This window comes from Oncorhynchus keta, chromosome 18 (genome assembly GCF_023373465.1).
Source record: "Oncorhynchus keta strain PuntledgeMale-10-30-2019 chromosome 18, Oket_V2, whole genome shotgun sequence".
Taxonomy (NCBI): domain Eukaryota; kingdom Metazoa; phylum Chordata; class Actinopteri; order Salmoniformes; family Salmonidae; genus Oncorhynchus; species Oncorhynchus keta.
In genome coordinates, this window is record NC_068438.1 from 6,195,156 (window position 1) to 6,219,380 (window position 24,225).

The 24,225-nt window shown below is 43.9% G+C and overlaps 1 protein-coding gene across 1 annotated transcript in view; it reads left to right on the forward strand.

Moving 5' to 3' along the window:
- LOC118396928 (uncharacterized) overlaps window positions 1-24,225 on the forward strand; it is a 42,111-nt gene that overhangs the window by 13,139 nt on the left and 4,747 nt on the right. The window contains exons 6-9 of the mRNA XM_035791320.2: window positions 267-493; window positions 10,251-10,282; window positions 10,823-10,965; window positions 21,123-21,223. Of these exons, the coding sequence (XP_035647213.2) occupies window positions 267-493; window positions 10,251-10,282; window positions 10,823-10,965; window positions 21,123-21,223 (503 nt within the window). The remainder of the gene's footprint in view (window positions 1-266; window positions 494-10,250; window positions 10,283-10,822; window positions 10,966-21,122; window positions 21,224-24,225) is intronic.

Consider the following 24,225-nt stretch of genomic DNA (forward strand, 5'->3'; position numbering starts at 1 on the left):
ATCGATTACTTAGTTGTGTTTTTTAAAATTCTTCCCAAAACCATAAAAACAGGTGCTGTTGTTTTACTGTTTTTACCATAGAGGTCTGTCTCCCCCGAAAGCTGTTTGTGAGATGTTTCCCAATTCTCTCATGCTAAGTCTTTGTGACATCCTAATTTTCCACCTGCACCTCATGGCTCTTATGTTCACTTTCACAATGTCAACCTTATAACACTTGACCTGAGCGCTTGAAAGCACTTGATCAATCCTTATTACCTGTTCCACAGAGCTTTACAATGATGACCACCAGCTCTGCTGTGGACATGTCAATAAAGGAAGGAAGGTCCTGACCAAAATGTCCCGTCACCACCAGTGCTGTGGAGACCACCAGTATGATCCGCGAAGCCACTGCTGCTGCTACCACATCACTGGATCATTAAACCCTCAGCCTCTCAATGCAAGCTGCTGTGCCATCCAGGAAGTGCGACATACTCCCCCAGCTCAAACTGTTCAGGTACAAAACATATTTGTGCCATACGCACTGAACCTTCTGAACATATAAGAACATTAGGGGCATCAAATCAAAATCAATATATATTGGTCACGTACACATATTTAGCAGATGTTATTGCGGGTGTCGTAAAATGCTTGTGTTCCGAGCTCCAACAGTGAGGTGGTATCACAACAATACACACAAATCTAAAAGTCAAAGAATGGAATTAAGCAATGTCTGAGTGGCATTGAATAAAATACACTAGAATACAGTATACACCTATGAAATTAGGAAAGCAGTATATAAACATTATTAACCTCTTCAACCTATGGGGGCGCTATTTCATTATTGGATTAAAAAAAACGTGCCCGTTTTAAGAGCAATATTTTGTCTCAAAAAGATGCTTGACTATGCATATAATTGACAGCGTTGGAAAGAAAACACTCTGACGTTTCCAAAACTGCAAAGATATTATCTGTGAGTGCCACAGAACTGATACTACAGGCGAAACCAAGATGAAACTTCAAACAGGAAATGAGCAGAATTTTTGAGGCTCTGTTTTCCATTGTCTCCTAATATGGCTGTGAATGCGCCAGGAATGAGCCTGCCCTTTCTGTCGGTTCCCCAAGGTGTCTGCAGCATTGTGACGTGTTTGTAGGCATATCATTGGAAGATTGGCCATAAGAGACTACATTTACCAGGTGTCCGCCCGGTGTCCTTTGTCTAAATTGGTGCGTAATCTTCAGCTGCAGGCATTTTCCCATGGGATTCAGAGGGGAAAGCACACTTCCACGAACGATATATCATCGAAGAGATATGTGAAAAACACCTTGAGGATTGATTCTAAACAACGTTTGCCATGTTTCAGTCGATATAATGGAGTTAATTTGGAAAAAAGTTAGGCGTTTTGATGACTGAATTTTCATTTTTTTTGGTAGCCAAACGTGATGTACCAAACGGAGCGATTTCTCCTATACAAATAATATTTTTGGACAAACTGAACATTTGCTATCTAACTGAGAGTTCTTCAAAGGTCAATTATTTTATTTGAATGCTTTTCTGTTTTTTGTGAAAATGTTGCCTGCTGAATGCTAATGCTAAATGCTACGCTAGCTATCAATAGCTATCAATACTGTTACACAAATGCTTGTTTTGCTATGGTTGAGAAGCATATTTTTGAAAATCTGAGATGACAGTGTTGTTAACAAAAGGCTAAGCTTGAGAGCTAGCATATTGATTTCATTTCATTTGCGATTTTCATGAATAGTTAACGTTGTGTTATGCTAATGAGCTTGCGAATAGGATTACACTCCTGGATACAGGTTTTTTTCGTAGCTAAATGTGATGAACAAAACGGAGCGATTTCTCCTAAACAAATAATCTTTCAGGAAAAACTGAACATTTGCTATCTAACTGAGAGTCTCCTCATTGAAAACATCCAAAGTTCCTCAAAGGTAAATTATTTTATTTGAATGCTTTTCTGGTTTTTGTGAAAATGTTGCCTGCTGAATGCTAACGCTAAATGCTACGCTAGCTATCAATACTGTTACACAAATGCTTGTTTTGCTATGGTTGAGAAGCATATTTTGAATATCTGAGATGACAGTGTTGTTAACAAAAGGCTAAGCTTGAGAGCTAGCATATTGATTTAATTTCATTTGCGATTTTCATGAATAGTTAACGTTGCGTTATGGTAATAAGCTTGAGGCTGTATTCACGATCCCGGATCCGGGATGGCTCGTCGCAACAGGTTAAAGTGACTAGTGTTCAATTTAAAGTGACGAGTGATTCCATGTCTATGTACATAGGGAAGCAGCCTCTAAGGTGCAGGGTTGAGTAACTGGGTGGTAGCTGGCAAGTGATGGCTATTTAACAGTCTGAGGGCCTTGAGATCGAAGCTGTTTTTCAGTCTCTCGGTCCCAGCTTTGATGCACCTGTACTGAGCTCGCCTTCTGGATGATAGCGGGTTGAACAGGCCGTGGCTCGGGTAGGGGATGGCCTTGGTGATCTGTTGTGCATTGATATTCTAGTTTTGTCCCTTTAGGGTACCTGTAACCCCCCTTGCTTACCTACGTTAAAATGCTTGGAATGTTCTTCATGTGAAACGCATTAAACAATGCCCACATTAATTTCTACTCGCGTCTCATATCATGTCCTAGTATTAGATGTATTAGTAATACAGTGTGCTATACAACAAAACTGGTGACGAGGAAGAAGCGTTCTCACGTTTGTGCTCATTTTCTTAAATTCGTTAAATAAATAGCTGTAGAAAGACGCAAACAAATGCTAGCTAGCTTTTGATGTTACAGCAACGAGTTTAAAAAAAGGGGGTCTGGGAGTAAAGGACCGTCTGAAAAGTGTGAGAAAGAAAAATAAACCGAAAATGTCTGCATTGGTTTGAATACAGGAACATCTGGAGAACAATGGAGTTCTTACACATAACATTTTGAGTACATTTTTTTGGCAAATGGAATTAAAGCAGAAGTTGTTGTGCCAACATTTTTGACTGTTATGAGAGGAAAAACATTTAATCTATTGCGCAGCCTAGTGTCATGAAGTTGGCCTGGGGGTAGGTTTATGACGGTCATAAATACCTCTCCCCCCTTTTTCCTCTCTCTACCCTAGTGATGTGACATTTGAAAATCCCTTCTTTTATATAGACATTCTGGGAACATCAGAAGGTGGGGGGAAATGCACCATATTTTGGTAATCCGACCAGTTGAACATATGCGTTGGTACTTAATGAATATGATGTAAGTTCGGTTGCCATCTGAGACATTCTCATAAATGATTGGATGACATAAACTCTACAGTGGAAAGTTTACACATTGTAGTTATCGGATTCACATGGAACTGTTGTTCAATTTAAATGTTTGAATATAAATTATTGGTGAAAATATTAAATGTAATTTTAGCTTCCAAATATTTATGCTCATCGTGTCGTCGGGATCTCTGTTGAAAAGCTTGTTTCTGTTGGAGAGTGTCCGTCCTCTCTCTCTCTCTGCCGTGGTTAGAATGGATAGTTCAGAGTGACATTCATTCATGTCGTTATAGAATAGATGTTTCGGCGGTTGTCAGTCTTTGTCGGTTGTCAGCGTTCAATGATACCGAGTTCTACTACTGACATCCTACGCAAAGTTTGTGCCAAACCTAGCTAACATGTTAAAGCCACTGCATGAACTTTTGAACAAAACCAAACAGTTGAAGTGGACAGACAGATGTGAGGAGGCCTTCAAGAAAGTGAAAACAGCCTTAGCTCAGTCAGAGGCCCTAACCCACTTCAACCCCAAATTGCCATTACAGTTGGCATGTAATGCATCGCCTTATGGCGTTGGCGCGGTTGTCTCACACATCATGCCATAAGGTGAAGAAAGGCCAATTGCTTTCACATCACGGACCTTAAGCAAAGCCGAGAGCAATTATGCACAGATAGAGCGTGAAGCACTCGCCATTGTGTTTGGAGTTAAGACATTTCATCAGTTTTTGTTTGGCCGACGATTCACACTGCTGATGGAACAAAGAGCCCTCACCTCCACCTTTGGTCCCCACACCGGCATTCCATTGCTTGCAGCCAGCTGCGTGCAGCGATGGGCATCATTGTTATCTGCTCACCACTACGATATCAAGTTCGGAAGGTCTGAGCAGCACTGCAGTGCAGAAGGCCTCTCAAGGCTCCCCTTACCTGTTGCACACACTGAGCACTCCCAGGCTGAAATCTTCAACTTCAAGGAAGTGACGAATGCCCAAGTTACATCTGTCCAAGTGAAAAAGTTCACCCACACTGATCCAGTGATGCCTGAGGTCGTGTATATTGTCACTCGTGGAGAAGGACAGATGTCGGAAGCCTACAACCTTACCTAGTGAGGAGAAACGAGCTCACAGTTCAGTTTGGATGCTTGCTATGGGGTTTTCGAGTTATCATACCGCCGCCACTGAGAAGGCAGGTGCTTGAAGAACTCCATTCAGGGCACTGTGGCATGGTGCGAATGAAGTAGATTGCATGAAGCTATCATAGACAAGGTCAAGTCATGTTCTGCATGTTAAAAGATGAGGAACATGCTTCACCTAGCGCCACTACACCCATGGGACTTACCAGAAGAGCCTTGGCAGCAAGTCCACATAGACTATGCAGGCCCACTGGAGGATCGTAATATTCTTAGTCGTAGTTGACACACACAGCAAATGGCCTGAGGTCACAGTGATGAAGAGCACCTCAGCGGAGAGAACCATCGAAGAGCTATGGTCAATCTTCAGTTGCTTTGGCTTGCCAACGCAACTCGTTCGTGATAATGGCCCCCAACTGGTGTCTGAAGAGTTCCGGCCATTCATGGCATATGCAATTCAGCACATCAAGTCAGCGCCGTATCACCCTGCAACGAACGGCCTCGCTGAAAGGTTTGTCCAAACGATGAAGCAAGTTTTAAAATCATCACAAGACTCAGAGACAATGTGACTGTAGACTCATCTGTACGTCGTCATTACCCTGCAAGAGAAAGACGACCCCCTGACAGGTTGACTATATAGTTCAGACTAGCCTCCGACATTGGGGCAGAATACACCCCAGGGTTAAGTCTGGGACGTGAGGCAGTCTACCCTCTTTCCCTAGTTTTGAAAAGGTTATTCTGAAAAGTTCATTTATTTACATTTAGATAACTTATGTTAAAAAGAAAACAATAGGCAAAACAGTGAATATTTATTTTTTCCTTATGAGTCATCAAAGGTAAAGGGGAGGAATATGTTGTGTATTGATATTCTAGTTTTGTCCCTTTAGGGCACCTGTAACCCCCCCTTGCTTACGTACATTAAAATGCTTGGAATGTTCTTCCTGTGAAACGCATTAAACCATGTCCACGTTAATTTCTACTCCCGTCTCATGTCCTGTCCTTATATTAGTTGTATAAGTAATACAGTGTGCTATACAACATGATATTTTTGGCCTCCTGAGGTTGAAGAGGCGCTGTTGAGCCATCTTCACCACACTGTCTGTGTGGGTGGACCATTTCAGATTGTCAATGATGTGTACAGCAAGGAACTTGAAGCTTTTCACCTTCTCCACTGCGGTCCCGTTGATGTGAATAGGGGCGTGCTCTCCATGACGTCCACGATCAGCTCCTTCATTTTGTTGAGGTAGAGGTTATTTTCCTGGCACCACTCTCCCAGGGCCCACACCTCCTCCCTGTGGGCACTCTCGTCATAATCAGGCCTACTACTGTTGTGTCATCTGCAAACGTGATGATTGAGTGTGTGGCAACACAGTCAAATCAAATGTTATTTGTCACATGCGTCAAATACAACAGTTGTAGACTTTACAGTCAAATGCTTATTTAAAAGCTCTTAAACAAAAATGCAGTTTTAAGACTTTTGTAATATTTTTAAGTTAGAGATAAGAATAACAAATAATTAAAGAGCAGAGGTAAATAACAATAGCGGGGTTATATATATACAGGGGGCACTGGTATAGATTCAATGTCAATTTGCGGGGGCACCGATGTCGAGGTGATCGAGGTAATATGTACAAGTAGGTAAAGTTATTAAAGTAACTATGCATAGATAATAACAGAGAGTAGCAAGGGGGGAATGCAAATAGTCTGGGTAGCCATTGGATTAGCTGTTCAGGAGTCTTATGGCTTCGGGGTAGAAGCTATTTAGCAGGCTCTTGGACCTAGACTTGGCGCACCGGTCACGCTTGCCGTGCGGTAGCAGAGAAAACAGTCTATGAGTAGGGTGGCTGGAGTCTTTGACACATTTTTGGGTCTTCCTCTGACACCGCCTGGTAGAGAGGTCCTGGATGGCTGTAAGCTTGGCCCCGGTGATGTCCCAGGCCATAAGCACTACCCTCTACAGAGTCTTGCAGTCAGAGGCCAAGCAGTTGCCATACCAGGCAGTGATGCAACCAGTGAAGATGCTCTCGATGGTGCAGCTGTAAAACGTTTTGAGGATCTGAGGACCCATGCCAAATATTTTCAGTCTCCTGAGGGGGAATAGGTTTTGTCGTGGCCTCTTTACAACTGTCTTGGTGTGCTTGGACAATGTTAGTTTGTTGGTGATGTGGATGCCAAGGAACTTGAAGCTCGACCACTGCTCGACCACAGCACAGTCGACAAGAATGGGGACATGTTCGGTCCTCCTTTCCCTGTAGTCCACAATCATCTCCTTTGTCTTGATCACATTGAGTGAGAGGTTGTTGTCCTTGCACCACATGGTCAGGTCTCTGACCACCTCCTTATAGGCTGTCTCATTGTTGTCGGTGATCAGGCCTGCCACTGTTGTGTCATCAGCAAACTTAATGATGGTGTTGGAGTCGTGCCTGACCGTGCCATCATGAGTAAACAGGAAGTACAGGAGGGAGCTGAGCACACACCCCCGAGGGGCCCCCGTGTTGATGATCAGCATGGCAGATGTCTTGTTACCTATCCTTACCACCTGGGGGCGGCCCATCAGGAAGTACAGGATCCAGTTGCAGAGGGAGGTGTTTAGTCCCAGGGTCCTTAGCTTAGTGATGAGCTTTGAGGGCACTATGGTGTTGAACGCTGAGCTGTAGTCAATGAATAGCAATCTCACATACAGTACCTTTTGTCCAGGTGTGAAAGGGCAGTGTGGAGTGCAATAGAGATTGCATCATCTGTGGATCTGTTTGGGCGGTATGCAAATTGGAGTAGGTCTAGAGTTTCTGGGATAATGGTGTTGATGTGAGTCATGACTAGCCTTTCTTAATGTCGTTGTTCAGTCATGACTCAGTGAAATGTAAGACATTACAGTTTTTATTGTCCCGTTGGTAGGACATACATGCTTTCAGCTCATCCCATTTATTTTCCAGCGATTGAACATCAGCTCACAGGATAAAAGACAAGGGCAGATTAGCTACTCTTTGCCTGTTCCTCCCAAGGCACCCTGATCTTTTTCCATGAAATCTCTCTTTCCTTCTCCAGTGAATCACAGGGATCTGGGCCTGGTCAGGTGTCTGTAGTAGTATATCCCTCCCGCCCGAATCTTTGAAGAAGAACTCTTTGTCCAGCTTGAGGTGAGCAATCGCAGTTCTGATGTCCAGAAACTCTTTTCGGTCATAAGAGACGGTAGCAGCAACATTATGTACAAAACAAGTTACGAACAAAGCGAAAAAACAAACAAAATAGCATGGTTGGTTAAGAGCCAATAAGACGGCAGCCCTCTCCTCCGGCGCCATCGTGTAATGGGTCATGGGTGAACTGAGAGTGCAGGAGGGGGCTGAGCATGCACCCTTGTGGGGCCCCTGTGTTGAGGATCAGCATAGTGGAGGTATTGTTTCCTACCTTCACCACCTGGAGGCTGCCCGTCAGGAAGTCCAGTACCTAGTTGCAAAGGGCGGGGTTCAGACCCAGGGCCCCGAGCTTAATGATGAGCTTGGAGGGTACTATGGTGTTGAAGGCTGAGCTTTAGTCAACGAACAGTATTCGTACACTTGTATTCCTCTTGTCCAGATGGGAAAGGGCAGTATGCAGTACAATGGTGAGTGCATCATCTGTGAATCTATTGGGGCGGTATGCAAATTGAAGTGGGTCAAGGGTGTCAGGTAAGGTGAAGATGATATGATCCTTAACTAGCCTCTCAAAATACTTAATGATAACAGAAGTGAGTGCTACGGGGCAATAGTAATTTAGTTCAGTTACCTTTGCTTTCTTGGGTACAGGAGCAATGGTGAACATCTTGACGCAAGTGGGGACAGCAGACTGGGATCGGGAGAGATTAAATATGTCCGTAAACACACCAGCCAGCTGGTCTGCGCATGCTCTGAGGACACGGCTAGGGATACCGTCTGGGCCGGCAACCTTGCGAGAGTTAACACTCCTAAATGTCTTACTCACGTCGGCCACGAAGAACGAGAGCCCACAGTCCTTGGAAGCGGACCACGTTGATGGCACTGTGTTATTTATCCTCAAAGTGGGCAATGAAGGTGTTTAGCTTATTCAGAAGCAAGACGTAGGTGTCCACAACGTGCCTGGCTTTCCCTTTGTAATCCGTGATTCTCTGTAGACCCTGCCACATACGTCTCGTGTCTGAGCCGTTGAATTGCCAATAATAAATTTGGCCTCAGGATATGTGGTTTCCACTTTGCACAAAGTTCAGTGAGGGCCGTTATGGTATCGGCTCGAGGGGGAATATACATGGCTGTGACTATAACCAAAGCGAATGCTCTTGGGAGGTAATATGGTGGACATTTGATTGGGAGATATTCTAGGCTGGGAGAACAAAAGGACTTAAGTTCCTGTACATTATCACAAGCACACCATGATTAGCTAATCATGAAACATAAACAACCGCCTTTCATCTTCGAGGAGAGGTCTTTATTCCTGTCTGCGCGATGTACTGAGAACCCAGCTGGCTGTATGGACGGTGATAGTATATCTGGAAGGAGCCATGATTCCGTGAAACAGAGTATGTTACAGTCCCTGATGTCTCACTGGAAGGAGATCCTCGCCCTGAGCTCATCTACTTTATTACCCAGGGACGAAACAGTAGTGAGTAAAATACTTGGAAGCGGTGGCTGGTCGCACTGGACTAGAAGTATATCTCTGAATATCTCTTCTCCGCTGGTGGCATCTTGGAGCAGCCTCTGGGATAAATTAATTGCCCTGGGGTGTACGAACAAAGGATCCAATTTGGGAAAGTCATATTTCTGGTCATAATGTTGGTGAGTTACCGCTCTGATATCCAAAAGTTATTTCCGGCTGTATGTAATAACACAAAAAAACTTCTGGGTTAATAATGTAAGAAATAACACACAAAAAAAGTGAAATACTGCAAAGTTGCTTAGGAGCTAGAAGCAGAGCTGTCATGTCTGTCGGCGCCATCATCACCCTACATTTGGACTCACTCATTAGTGAATATGCGATAGTGAACTACAGTGAAATGTAACCAAGTGTGTAATATAAAAGGGAGGTTATAGGGATGTGCAATATTCAGGTATTTTGGATATTAAGGGGATGTGTAATATTGAGTATATGGGGGGCTTATGTAATGTGGAAGGGTGTTAAAAGTCCTTAAAGGGGCAATCAGCAGTTTCTACATCCATTTTTGGACATATAAATGAATAATATGTACCCATTGATTCTTTCTATGAATTAGAGAGTGATTACATTTCTCCAGCCCCGTCCCTCAGCTGGGGAGGGTGGGGAGGCTGTTTTGTTTGATGTTATGTCTAGCCTATGTCATGCTCGTCTGAAGAAGAGGACCAAAGCGCAGCGTGCTACGTGTTCATGATTTATTTTCAAAACACTTGACCACTGAAACAAAATAACAAAGTGCAAAACGACAACGAAAAGTTCTCTCAGGTGCAGAAACACAAAACAGAAAATAACTACCCACAAAACACAGGTGGGGAAAAAGCTGCCTAAGTATGATTCTCAATCAGAGACAACGATAGACAGCTGCCTCTGATTGAGAACCACACCCGGCCAAACACAAAGAAATAGAAAACATAGAAATAAAGAAACTAGAAAGCCCACCCCAGTCACACCCTGTCCTCACCAAAATAGAGAATAAAAGCCTCTCTATGGCCAGGAATTTGTGACAGCCTATACTATGCGCCTCTTTTTTTTGTGAACCTTTTCCTACCACAATGCCTTTACTTGTACATGAAGCAAATATCAGTGAAAAACTGAACGTTAACAAATATCTCATCTGAAAGGACAATGTTTAATGTTAGTAAAAGGCAACCTACTCGTTTTGTATGGTTGTAATGAAACTTCACATTATGATGGTTTGTCATCTTTGTGTGTATTTTGTTCTTTCTATTTTTCAGAACAAAGCAATTGCTCAGAGTTCTCCAAACTGGTAAGGTTTCCTTTTCCCTTCAACCATACATTGAACCTCATGTCTAACTTTCTTTATTCAATGTTCAATTCAACCATTTCATTTACATTCAGGTTATAAAATCATAAGTGGTCCTTTTGGGTCAAAGCCACAATGGGAATGACACCTGTTTTAAATGATGCAATATATATATATATATATATATTTTAAACATGTCAGCTTTTCTGAAGGTTCTTTGTAGGTGTTACAAATAGTTTTATTTTCCTTGTGGGTTTAGGCTCTTGGTCTTGGCCCGAGACATTGGAATGGTCTACCGACAAGCACATTGATATTATGAAAACCTCAACCATTAACTGTCAACCTTTTGTCTGAGAGGGGTGGAATAATTAAAAACATGCTTATGGATTATTTAAAAAATAAATAAAAGAGTAACTGAGCTTGAGCATGTGTATTTGTGTACATAATTATGTTTATGGTTTGTTTATGTGTGTCTTTATGTACATGTTTATTCATCTAATTGTGTGTGTGTGTCTGTGTGTGTGTCTGTTTCTCCACATGCAGTATGCCTGGGGAGAAGCCTTGTGGTCAAAGTGCCTGCTTTAACCCAATAACAGAACGTTGCTGTGTGAACCCTACATGTCTCCAGGGACAAAGTTACTCACATGACCAGACCTGCTGTGAGGGAACACTCAGCCATACTCCAGGTAAGACAGCACAAGGTTTACTACTTATCTGCAGTGTGTGTGTGTGTGTGTGTGTGTGTGTGTGTGTGTGTGTGTGTGTGTGTGTGTGTGTGTGTGTGTGTGTGTGTGTGTGTGTGTGTGTGTGTGCGTTTCCACTATAATAAACAGTGGAAAATATTTTCCCTATCTTTCAGACTCGGGGTGCATCTTTGCGAGTCTGAGAGCAGTGCCAATTTTAGCATGTAAATCTTGGTGGGATGCATGCCAGCAAAGCCACGACACAACACTAAACAATACATTAATTGCACTATAACGGTGACAAACGGTGCCCACAAACGGCCTACATAAAGCTGTCCCAACAGCAGCCTCAACATCTTACCACTGCTACACCTGGCTATCAGCGGAGCCTTGTCTGGCAACGATAAGATTTAGCCTCATTTACTGCCTTTAAAAGAAACATAGTTGATATGGCTGACTTGCTTAAATGTGGTTTTTCAATGACAATTGAGATCCATAAACTATGGCGTAAGTATGGCGTTCGATTAAGACATTAATGAGCGAGCTAGGACGGACGTAGTCAATATAACAATTTGTTTAGCACTTTTGAAATGCACAGTGACAGAATTCAGAACATGGGCCATTCTTACAGTGTTCTCCCTGTACACCAAGTCAGAACCGTAAGATAAATAAAGGGAGCATATAAGCAGACAATGAAAGCTCTTACAATATTCGATGATTACATTTCTCTAAACAGGTTACTCTCACTTATAATTTGCACACGAAGCACTGTTTGCTTCGAGTGGAAATGCCTTGGTTTGCCGTGTATCCCTCCTAACCCGGGCCTTTTTGGAAAAGGAGTTAGTTGGGCCTTTTTGCTCCATGCTTGTAAGGCTCTGATTGTCCAAAAGGGGCCCCCACCCATCTTCTACTGTTCTCCTTTGCAGTCGTCCGGTATCCTGAACAGAACTAAAAGTTTATTCTCCTTCAATTCGCTCTGAAAGATGCTTCTTTGAAGGTAGGCTAGCCAGCCGTGTCGATGGTTCCCAGTGGGGTGATGAGAGTAGCGTACCACGGGGGTTTGAGAAGAGTAGTATAATGGTTCCACTTCAATTCGCTTTCTAGATACTTTACTTCAGACAGCTAATCAGCCGTACCAGTGATTGTCCAGGTGATTTTATTGTCCCTACCTCGTGTTGAGATTAAACGTTTTGAATCCACTTTAAACATGAGCTGCAGCTCTATGTCTCTCTAGTATGTTAATTTCTTAATTTCTTAATCGAAAATGTATACAGTTTGCAGGAAAGGGGCGGTTCCGGCAGGCTGACATGCTCTCTGACCTCACTCAAGGGGGAGGTGACTACTTACTGTGCACAGTTATAGAAAAATGTCCTCTTATAGAAAAATGTTTCTAAAATCCCATCCCTCTCTTAATCAAAACACTTTCATAATATTTCAGATTTCATACACAATGCATCGGATGGACCTCACACGTATACAGTGGGGCAAAAAAGTATTTCGTCAGGCACCAATTGTGCAAGTTCTCCCACTTAAAAAGATGAGACAGGCCTGTAATTTTCATCATAGGTACACTTGAACAAAAAAATGTCAGAAAATCACATTGTAGGATTTTTTATGAATTTATTTGTAAAATTTTTGTGGAAAATAAGAATTTGGTCACCTACAAACAAGCAAGATTTCTGGCTCTCACAGACCTGTAACATCTTCTTTAAGAGGCTCCTCTGTCCTCCACTTGTTACCTGTATTAATGGCACCTGTTTGAACTTGTTATCAGAATAAAAGACACCTGTCCACAACCTCAAACAGTCACACTCCAAACTCCACTATGGCCAAGACCAAAGAGCTGTCAAAGGACACCAGAAACAATATTGTAGACCTGCACCAGGCTGGGAAGACTGAATCTGCAATAGGTAAGCAGCTTGGTTTGAAGAAATCAACTGTGGGAGCAATTATTAGGAAATGGAAGACATACAAGACCAGTGATAATCTCCCTCGATCTGGGGCGCCACGCAAGATCTCACCCCGTGGTGTCAAAATGATCACAAGAACGGTGAGCAAAAATCCCAGCACCACACGGGGGGACCTAGTGAATGACCTGCAGAGAGCTGGGACCAAAGTAACAAAGCCTACCATCAGTAACACACTACGCCGCCAGGGACTCAAGTCCTGCAGTGCCAGACGTGTCCCCCTGCTTAAGCCAGTACATGTCCAGGCCGGTCTGAAGTTTGCTAGAGAGCATTTAGATGATCCAGAAGAAAGATTGGGAGAATGTCATATGGTCAGATGAAACCAAAATATAACTTTTTGGTAAACTCAACTCGTTGTGTTTGGAGGACAAAGAATGCTGAGTTGCATCCAAAGAACACCATACCTACTGTGAAGCATGGGAGTGTAAACATCATGTTTTGGGGCTGTTTCTCTGCAAAGGTACCAGGACGACTGATTTGTGTAAAGGAAAGAATGAATGGGGCCATGTATCGTGAGATTTTGAGTGAAAACCTCCTTCCATCAGCAAGGGCATTGAAGATAACGTGGCTGGGTCTTTCAGCATGACAATTATCCCAAACACACCACCCGGGCAACGAAGGAGTGGCTTCGTAAGAAGCATTTCAAGGTCCTGGAGTGGCCTAGCCAGTCTCCAGATCTCAACCCCATAGAAAATCTTTGGAGGGAGTTGAAAGTCTGTGTTGCCCAGCAACAGCCCCAAAACATCACTGCTCTAGAGGAGATCTGCATGGAGGAATTGGCCAAAATACCAGCAACAGTGTGTGAAAACTTGTTAAGACTTACAGAAAACGTTTGACCTCTGTCATTGCCAACAGAGGGTATATAACAAAGTATTGAGATAAACTTTTGTTATTGACCAAATACTTATTTTCCACCATAATTTGCAAATAAATTCATTAAAAATCCTACAATGTGATTTCTGTATTTGTTTTCTCATTTTGTCTGTCATAGTTGAAGTGCACCTATGATGAAAAGGCCTCTCTCATCTTTTTAAGTGGGAGAACTTGCACAATTGTTGGCTGACTAAATACTTTTTTTGCCCCACTGTTGAGTGTATACTTTTCACCCTAAATGGGTGAGAGAGGGTCTGGTTGGTGTTATTTAGTGCAGAGCTGATCTGACCTATTTGGATCCTCACAGGACAGTCATGACATTGTGCAGTCAATTTTCCGGCCAGTTCTTAACTATGGTGTCACCATTTATCAAAATTCAGCAGCCGCTACTCTTATACCATTGGATGTCATCTACCAAAGCGTCCTTCGCTTTATTACAGGTGACAGTTTCAATATTCATCACTGCGTCTTGTATCAGAAGATCGACTGGACCTCAACCTCGTATTCATAGCTGACTAGTTTGTATCTTCTGTGTTGATGGAATGTTTGTTCTCAGGGCACCATTGCAAATGAGATGCTGGTCTCAATTGGGCTCCCCAGAATAAATGAAAGTCAATTAAAAATGTTTTTAAACATGGTCGTTACCGAGATGGGTACTACCAACGCATCAGCGCCATTCATGTACAGAGTTAATTGGAGGAGATTACTGGGCTACATAGGTCACATATAACCAGTGATGGGAAAAGTACCCATACTTGAGTAAAAGTAAAGATAGCTTAATAGAAAATGACTCAAGTAAAAGTGAAAGTCACCTAGTAAAATACTACTTGACTAAAAGTCTAAAAGTATTTTGGTTTTAAATATACTTTAGTATCAAAATTAAATGTAATTGCTAAAATATACTAAACTATCAAAAGTAGAAGTACAAATAATTTCAGATTCCTTATATTAAGCAAACCAGATGATACCATTTTATTGTTTTTTATTTATGGAAAGCATAGGGCACTTCAACACTCAGACATCATTTACAAACGAAGCATGTGTATTTAGTCAGTCCGCCAGATCAGAGGCAGTAGGGATGACCAGAGATGTTCTCTTGTTAAGAGTGTGAATTGGACCATTTTCCTGTCCTGCTAAGCAATCAAAATGTAACGAGTACTTTTGGATGTCAGTGAAAATGTATGGAGTAAAAAGTACATTATTATCTTTAGCAATGTAGTGAAGGAAAAGTTCTCCAAAATATGAATAGTACAGTACAGATACCCCCCCAAAACAACTTAAGTAGTAGTTTAAAGTATTTTCACTTAACCCTTGTGTTGTCTTAAAGGTAAAAAATGACCACTCTGTTTAACAGCAGAGAAAACCCCCTAAATGATATTTTTTCAACTTGAAATTTTATGACTTTTCCAAGTGACCCCAACATTAGAAAAAGTGAAACATCGCCTTTGCTCATATTTCCATTAAATGTGTACACCACCGGGTACAAAGATCGTCTTAGAGTCTTTTTTGACCCGGCAGTTATAAAATAATTTACCACAAAGACACGCACACACACACACACACACACACACACACACACACACACACACACACACACACACACACACACACACACACACACACACACACACACACACACACACACACACACACACACACACACACACTACTGATTGAACTCAGGCAAAACTAAAACAAGAAACACACGACTCAAGTTCACAGACAAAATTAAAACAATGTCATACAAAATAAACAACATTTCAGACAAAATAAACAATTATTGAAAGCATTGTTTACTAATGGGGAATGCAGTCAGAGGCTATAAAGGTGCTGCAGATGACAGTCCCCCCAGTTCTCTCTTCGGTGAAGCCATGATTGCATGTTTCAGTGTCCAACAGGTCGTAGATCAGATTTTTTCAGATGTCCAGGAGGAACAAGAGAAGAAAGATTTAGAAGAGGAGGAGGTATCTGAAGAAGATGGGGAAGAATACAACCCAGAGCACGATGCATCATCTTCAGATGAAGAAGAAATCCCCCGAGCTGAAAGAGAGACATTTTTGTTAAAGAACAGCAAAGTAACATGGTCCTTGTCACCACATGACAACCAGGGAAGGATGGCAGCACACAATGTCATAAGGATGAACCCCGGGCACACAAGACATGCAGTTGCCCTTGGCCAGGACATCGCCTCAACATTCTACATGTCCATCACACGAGCCATTGAAAAAAAATATCCTGGAGATGACAAATTTGGAGGGTTTCCGTAAATATGGAACTGTAAAAGGATAGATGGGATTGACCTGCATGCCTACATAGGGCTACATGTCAGTGGCATCGAGGCGAGGCTACATGTCGTCTCTGGGATGCAGAGAGTGGAAGGGTGATTTTCCGTGCCACGATACCACTGAACGTATTTCACACTTTCTCAAGAATGCTACGATTTGAAGACCTGCAAGATGTGTGACAGACAAACTGGCGACCGTAAGAGAGGTCTGGGAGAAGTGGGTGAAGTGTCTGCCATACCTCTACAACCCTGGGCCTGAAGTAACGGTGGATGAGCAACTGGTTCCATTCAGAGGTACATTACAGATGAAAATAAAAATGTAAGTGATTTTCACAGTTAATTTCAAATCAAATCAAATTTTATTTGTCACATACACATGGTTAGCAGATGTTAATGCGAGTGTAGCGAAATGCTTGTGCTTCTAGTTCCGACAATGCAGTAATAACCAACAAGTAATCTAACTAACAATTCCAAAACTACTGTCTTATACACAGTAAGGGGATAAAGAATATGTACATAAAGATATATGAATGAGTGATGGTACAGAGCAGCATAGGCAAGATACAGTAGATGGTATCGAGTACAGTATATACATATGAGATGAGTATGTAAACATAGTGGCATAGTTAAAGTGGCTAGTGATACATGTATTACATAAGGATGCAGTAGATGATAGAGTACAGTATATACGTATGCATATGAGATGAATAATAATATAAATAATAATAATATATGCCATTTAGCAGACGCTTTTATCCAAAGCGACTTACAGTCATGTATACATTCTACGTATGGGTGGTCCCGGGATCGAACCCACTACCCTGGCGTTACAAGCGCCATGCTCTACCAACTGAGCTACAGAAGGACCCCAATAATGTGGGTATGTAACATTATATAAGGTAGCATTGTTTAAAGTGGCTAGTGATATATTTTACATAATTTCCCATCAATTCCCATTATTAAAGTGGCTGGAGTTGAGTCAGTGTCAGTGTCAGTGTGTTGGCAGCAGCCACTCAATGTTAGTGGTGGCTGTTTAACAGTCTGATGGCCTTGAGATAGAAGCTGTTTTTCAGTCTCTCGGTCCCAGCTTTGATGCACCTGTAATGACCTCGCCTTCTGGATGATAGCGGGGTGAACAGGCAGTGGCTCGGGTGGTTGTTGTCCTTGATGGCAGGTAGTTTGCCCCCGGTAATGCGTTGTGCAGACCTCACTACCCTCTGGAGAGCCTTACGGTTGTGGGCGGAGCAGTTGCCGTACCAGGCGGTGATACAGCCCGCCAGGATACGCAGTCGTGGGTGAACAGGGAGTACAGGAGAGGGCTCAGAACGCACCCTTGTGGGGCCCCAGTGTTGAGGATCAGCAGGGTGGAGATGTTGTTACCTACCCTCACCACCTGGGGGCGGCCCGTCAGGAAGACGGTGACGAGTTTGGAGGGTACTATGGTGTTAAATGCTGAGCTGTAGTCGATGAACAGCATTCTCACATAGGTATTCCTCTTGTCCAGATGGGTTAGGGCAGTGTGCAGTGTGGTTGAGATTGCATCGTCTGTGGACCTATTTGGGCGGTAAGCAAATTGGAGTGGGTCTAGGGTGTCAGGTAGGGTGGAGGTGATATGGTCCTTGACTAGTCTCTCAAAGCACTTCATGATGACGGAAGTGAGTGCTACGGGGCGGTAGTCGTTTAGCTCAGTTACCTTAGCTTTCTTGGGAACAGGACCAATGGTGGCCCTCTTGAAGCATGTGGGAACAGCAGACTGGTATAGGGATTGATTGAATATGTCCGTAAAACACACCGGCCAGCTGGTCTGCGCGTGCTTTGAGGGTGCGGCTGGGGATGCCGTCTGGGCCTGCAGCCTTGCGAGGGTTAACACGTTTAAATGTCTTACTCACCTCGGCTGCAGTGAAGGAGAGTCCGCATGTTTCCGTTGCAGGCCGTGTCAGTGGCACTGTATTGTCCTCAAAGCGGGCAAAAAAGTTATTTAGTCTGCCTGGGAGCAAGACATCCTGGTCCGTGACTGGGCTGGTTTTCTTCTTGTAGTCCGTGATTCACTGTAGACCCTGCCACATGCCTCTTGTGTCTGAGCCGTTGAATTGAGATTCTACTTTGTCTCTGTACTGACACTTAGCTTGTTTGATAGCCTTGCGGAGGGAATAGCTGCACTGTTTGTATTCAGTCATGTTACCAGTCACCTTGCCCTGATTAAAAGCAGTGGTTCGCGTTTTCAGTTTCACGCGAATGCTGCCATCAATCCACGGTTTCTGGTTAGGGAATGTTTTAATCGTTGCTATGGGAACGACATCTTCAACGCATGTTACTAATGAACTCGCACACCGAATCAGCGTATTCGTCAATGTTGTTATCTGACGCAATACAACATTTTATTATGTATTTCTGTAATATCATTGATTTATGTGATTGTTCTCTGTGACAATGATACTAATTACTGATAGTAATCTCTTTTGTCAAAAGGTCACTGTCCTTTCCAGCAGTAAATGCCCAGCAAGCCAGCAAAGTATGGCATCAAGATATGGATGGCCCTGTGATGCACAATCCAGCTACTCTTGGAAGATGCAAGTCTACACAGGGAAGCCGACTAGTGGAGACCCGGAGAAGAACCAGGGAATGCGGGTTGATGGGCTGAGGGGGCACAATGTCACGTGACAATTTCCTCACCTCTTAACTCAGCCAGCAGCTCCTGAAGAGGAAGATCGCCATGGTGGGCACAATTAGAAAGAACCAGCCTGAGCTCCCCCCTGCACTCCTCGCAACAAGGGGGAGAAAGGCCTTCTCATAAAAGTTTGCCTTCACCACCACTCTAGTTTCTTACCTCCCAAAGAGAAACAAGAATGTGGTCCTCCTGAGCACACTGCACAAAACGGCTGAGATCAGTGCTCGTGAGGACAGGAAGCCAGCCATCATCCTGGACTACAACCACAACAAAGGAGGTGTGGACAACCTGGACAAGGTGATTGGAACTTACAGCTGCAGGACGATGACAGCCCGCTGGCTCCTGGTCATCTTCCATAACATCACTGATGTGTCCTTTACATTTACATTACATTTAAGTCATTTAGCAGACGCTCTTATCCAGAGCGACTTACAAATTGGTGCATACACCTTATGACATCCAGTGGAACAGCCACTTGCATCTAAATCTTTTTTTTTTTTTGGGGGTGAGAAGGATTACTTACCCTTACTTACCCTATCCTAGGTATTCCTTGAAGAGGTGGGGTTTCAGGTGTCTCCGGAAGGTGGTGATTGACTCCGCTGTCCTGGCGTCGTGAGGGAGTTTGTTCCACCATTGGGGGCCAGAGCAGCGAACAGTTTTGACTGGGCTGAGCGGGAACTGTACTTCCTCAGTGGTAGGGAGGCGAGCAGGCCAGAGGTGGATGAACGCAGTGCCCTTGTTTGGGTGTAGGGCCTGATCAGAGCCTGGAGGTACTGAGGTGCCGTTCCCCTCACAGCTCCGTAGGCAAGCACCATGGTCTTGTAGCGGATGCGAGCTTCAACTGGAAGCCAGTGGAGAGAGCGGAGGAGCGGGGTGACGTGAGAGAACTTGGGAAGGTTGAACACCAGACGGGCTGCGGCATTCTGGATGAGTTGTAGGGGTTTAATGGCACAGGCAGGGAGCCCAGCCAACAGCGAGTTGCAGTAATCAAGACGGGAGATGACAAGTGCCTGGATTAGGACCTGCGCCGCTTCCTGTGTGAGGCAGGGTCGTACTCTGCGGATGTTGTAGAGCATGAACCTCGGGACACCGCCTTGATGTTAGTTGAGAACGTCAGGGTGTTGTCCAGGATCACGCCAAGGTTCTTAGCGCTCTGGGAGGAGGACACAATGGAGTTGTCAACCGTGATGGCGAGATCATGGAACGGGCAGTCCTTCCCCGGGAAGAAGAGGAGCTCCGTCTTGCTGAGGTTCAGCTTGAGGTGGTGATCCGTCATCCACACTGATATGTCTGCCAGACATGCAGAGATGCGATTCGCCACCTGGTCATCAGAAGGGGGAAAGGAGAAGATTAATTGTGTGTCGTCTGCATAGCAAAGATAGGAGAGACCATGTGAGGTTATGACAGAGCCAAGTCCTCATACAATGCCTTCATGATATGGAACAAGATCAACCCGACCTGGATGCCTGATAAGCGGAACATGAGGATGTTCCTGGAGCAGCTGGGAAAGGTACTTGTAACCCCACACATTCAAAGAAGGGAGCGCCTCCCCCATACAGCAGCCTCTGCAGCGCTTGTGAAAGCTATTCAGGGGGCTGAATCTTGTCCTGATCCACCTGAGTCTGCAGCTGGGGCAGGCAAGAGGAGGAAACTGTAAAACAAATACTATGTGCTGCACATGTGATAAATACATCTGTAATGTCCATGCACACACACTTGCATACTGTCCTACATGTGCTAATTAGAGTTGTTTGATTTATGTTCTTCACGTATTTGTTGTCTATTATCTTATTTTATTCTTATTTATTGCTGTTTATACACCTTGTGGGTGGGGGGGCAATGGTTCAAAAAAATGGGAGAAGACTAGTATTTTGTAGTTGAATTCCTCATTGTACAGTATATAATAATATGTCACGATGTTGCCAAAAAGGTTCAAGACTGTTATTGTTTCCCTTCAATAAAATGCATTCAAAACTTCTTTCTGCTACTTTCTTAGGCTGTACAAGTGCTATGTCTTGCTAAAAAAAATGTTTACCCCTATGCAGTAACTTTAGAAATAATAATAATACACCTCTACTTTAGTAAAGAAAACAATTATGACAGGTGTGTTAGATTTGGGGTTTAAAATGTAATTAAGCTGCCTTATTTTAGGGGTGTAATCAGAATGTTAAGACTACACAAGGTTAAGTACTTTACACCACTGCATATAACAACCAGAACCTCTTTCATGTGGCCCTCTTAAGCAACAGTACATTGTTTCGCATCTTCCTGGCAGCTGCTGGAAACAATATAGATTGTGTTGGGTAATTACAAATTAGTTCATGATCTCCCTTTCTTGGTCCTCCCTCCTTCCCATCTGTCTGCCCAGGTCACTACCATAGTGCTAGCTGTGGCTCTAAGGTGTACAATCCAGACATCAAAACCTGCTGTTGCGGGAAGCTGTCCAATAAGGTGCTTGGAGTAAACCTGGTGAGTCCAGTAGACCTAAGGCCTACTTCACTGATCTTCCTCCACTACATTAGGTTCAGTTCTCCTCCTGTCAGTCAAAGTCATGTAAAACAGCTTAATCATCCATCTACCTGTTGAGTTGTTGTTGGTCGAGGCATAAAGACAATGCAGGTAAAGTATGTCTAAAATGGCAGAAATATCTAAAAGTGGCAATGTAAGACAAGGCTGACACTATAAGTTAACAGACCGATTTAAGTGCACTCAGAATGTTTAGACAGGGCCCCATTGGAAAGTGGGTGTCACATACTCATTGCCAATGTTCTAGAGTGCTGTCTATCAAGGAGAAAATCCGCCCCATGATTTACCAGTAACAATAACTATTTATGGTGTTTGCTTTACTTGGGCTCTATGCGGTACCATGTCAGTTCTGACAGCACATTTAGTTCTGTAAGCCCCACCCTGCAACCAGTTGAGAGTAGAGCAGCTCCTCTTTTGTGTGAGAGTGTGTCAGACGACAGATAACTAGAGGTCTCTTTTCTAACGCTTAGCACTGTTGGTAGAGGATGAGTGCACAGGTCCCCTGGTAAGAAAGTTACTCTTTTATAGCATGTGAACTTTTGTGATTGGGTTTGAGTTTTGGGTATGTGCATGCCACGGTGTGTCTGCATGTCTGTTATTCATGTGTCACGAACCGGCTCAAAGCCCGTAACAAAGGGAGACAACGTGGAGATAAGGAGTAGCAAAATATGCATTTATTAACTAAAGCAAGTAAGTATAATATACAATGGTGTGTGTAATCAGTAATCAGTAGTGTAAGTGAGTGTTTTGCATGCATGAATGGTGATAATGCAGGGTGATGAAAGGTGCCAAAGCAAACAAAAGGCCACCAAGAACCACAACCTACAAAAGGTGTCTGCATGGAGAGAGTCTCTTCCATGAATGTGGAAGAGGTCTATTTATCCTGGGAGACACCTGGCCCAGGTGTTTCCCATGTAGCTGACGACCTGCCCAACTCCGCCCACCGGCATCCTAATAAGGAAACAAGAACAAAGAGATAATACGGCAGACAGAGTGGGAGGGTCGTCACATTCCCCCCCATAAAACCGGGGACCAACAAGGACCCCGGAACATCATACCAGCCTCTGTGTCCCAAATTGACACAGCCTCTGCGTCCCAAATTGACACAGCCTCCCAAATTGACACAGCCTCCCAAATTGACACAGCCTCTGCGTCCCAAATTGACACAGCCTCTGCGTCCCAAATTGACACAGCCTCTGCGTCCCAAATTGACACAGCCTCTGCCCCAAATTGACACAGCCTCTGCCCCAAATTGACACAGCCTCCGCGTCCCAAATTGACACAGCCTCTGCGTCCCAAATTGACACAGCCTCCCAAATTGACACAGCCTCCCAAATTGACACAGCCTCCCAAATTGACACAGCCTCCCAAATTGACACAGCCTCCCAAATTGACACAGCCTCTGCGTCCCAAATTGACACAGCCTCTGCGTCCCATGTGGTCCTTCTGTAGCTCAGTTGGTAGAGCATGGCGCTTGTAACGCCAGGGTAGTGGGTTCGATCCCCGGGACCACCCATACGTAGAATGTATGCACACATGACTGTAAGTCGCTTTGGATAAAAGCGTCTGCTAAATGGCATTTATTATTATTATTAAATTGACACAGCCCCTGCGTCCCAAATTGACACAGCCCCTGCGTCCCAAATTGGTGAGGGGTTATGAGTTCACACCTCCACCTGCCCCATCCAACCTCCTCCTCCCCAGACCTCAGCAACCTTTGCGCATAGGAAGCAATATTTAAGAGGAAAGAAGAACACAAGACCAGGGGGGAACAGACAGGAAAGATAGAACATGACAACCCAAAACATTGGTCAGTCACGTAAACATTCAGGAACATGGCACAAAAGACCACAACAGCTACAAACTCCAACGAAAAGAACATCAGGGTCCTTCATTCTAACAACTCCCAACGACTCACAGTCACCTCCAACGACTCAGTCACCTCCAACGACTCACAGTCACCTCCAACGACTCACAGTCACCTCCAACGACTCACAGTCACCTCCAACGACTCACAGTCACCTCCAACGACTCACAGTCACTTCCAACGACTCACAGTCACTTCCAACGACTCACAGTCACTTCCAACGACTCACAGTCACTTCCAACAAAACAGAATTTCCATCATTTCAATCATTTAACCTTGTAGTGTTCAGCGATCTTCAACAGCTGTTCTTTAGTACATAATTCTAACAGTTCCTCTGATGGAAAGCGAATGAACTTGTGTACATGAGACACCATAGTCATAAGTAAATATTCTTGCTCAACCCCGCTGAGCACATCAGACCACAACCAGAGAAATGACAATCACCCTGAGCACCACAGAAGAGAGATGAGATACAGAGCTTCCCCAAAACCTACAATAACTCAACCCTAGTCTTCGTGCAGATTTGCGGTGGGTATTTACGCACTGTAGCCCGCTGGCAAGGAAATAGAACTCCCCAGCATGCTGGCAAATTCCACCAAGCCACGGATGTGCCCCCGAGACAACTGCTCAGTCCACAGACACCACACAAAAATAACAAACATTTAACCATGCCCAACATGTCCAAAATTGAAACACGTCGCTAAGCCTATCAGGGGAAAAAGGCTACAGCTCCGGGTAGCAAGTTCCACTACCCTACACAAATCTCCTACCGAGGTACACAGCCGATTTACTCACCTCAGACTGACTTCCCAACAGAGTAGAACAAGTTCAGGCTAGGCAAGGCCTGGAAACTAACCATTATACTCTCTCCAACGCAGCACACAAACCAAACAACCAATACTGGGCCAATCACACTCAAACACAATATTCAAACCAAACACGTACCTCCACGGTCTCCCAAACCAATAGTTCAACGATCCTGGATGAGCACCCACTTGTCACGAACCGGCTCAAAGCCCGTAACAAAGGGAGACAACGTGGAGATAAGGAGTAGCAAAATATGTATTTATTAACTAAA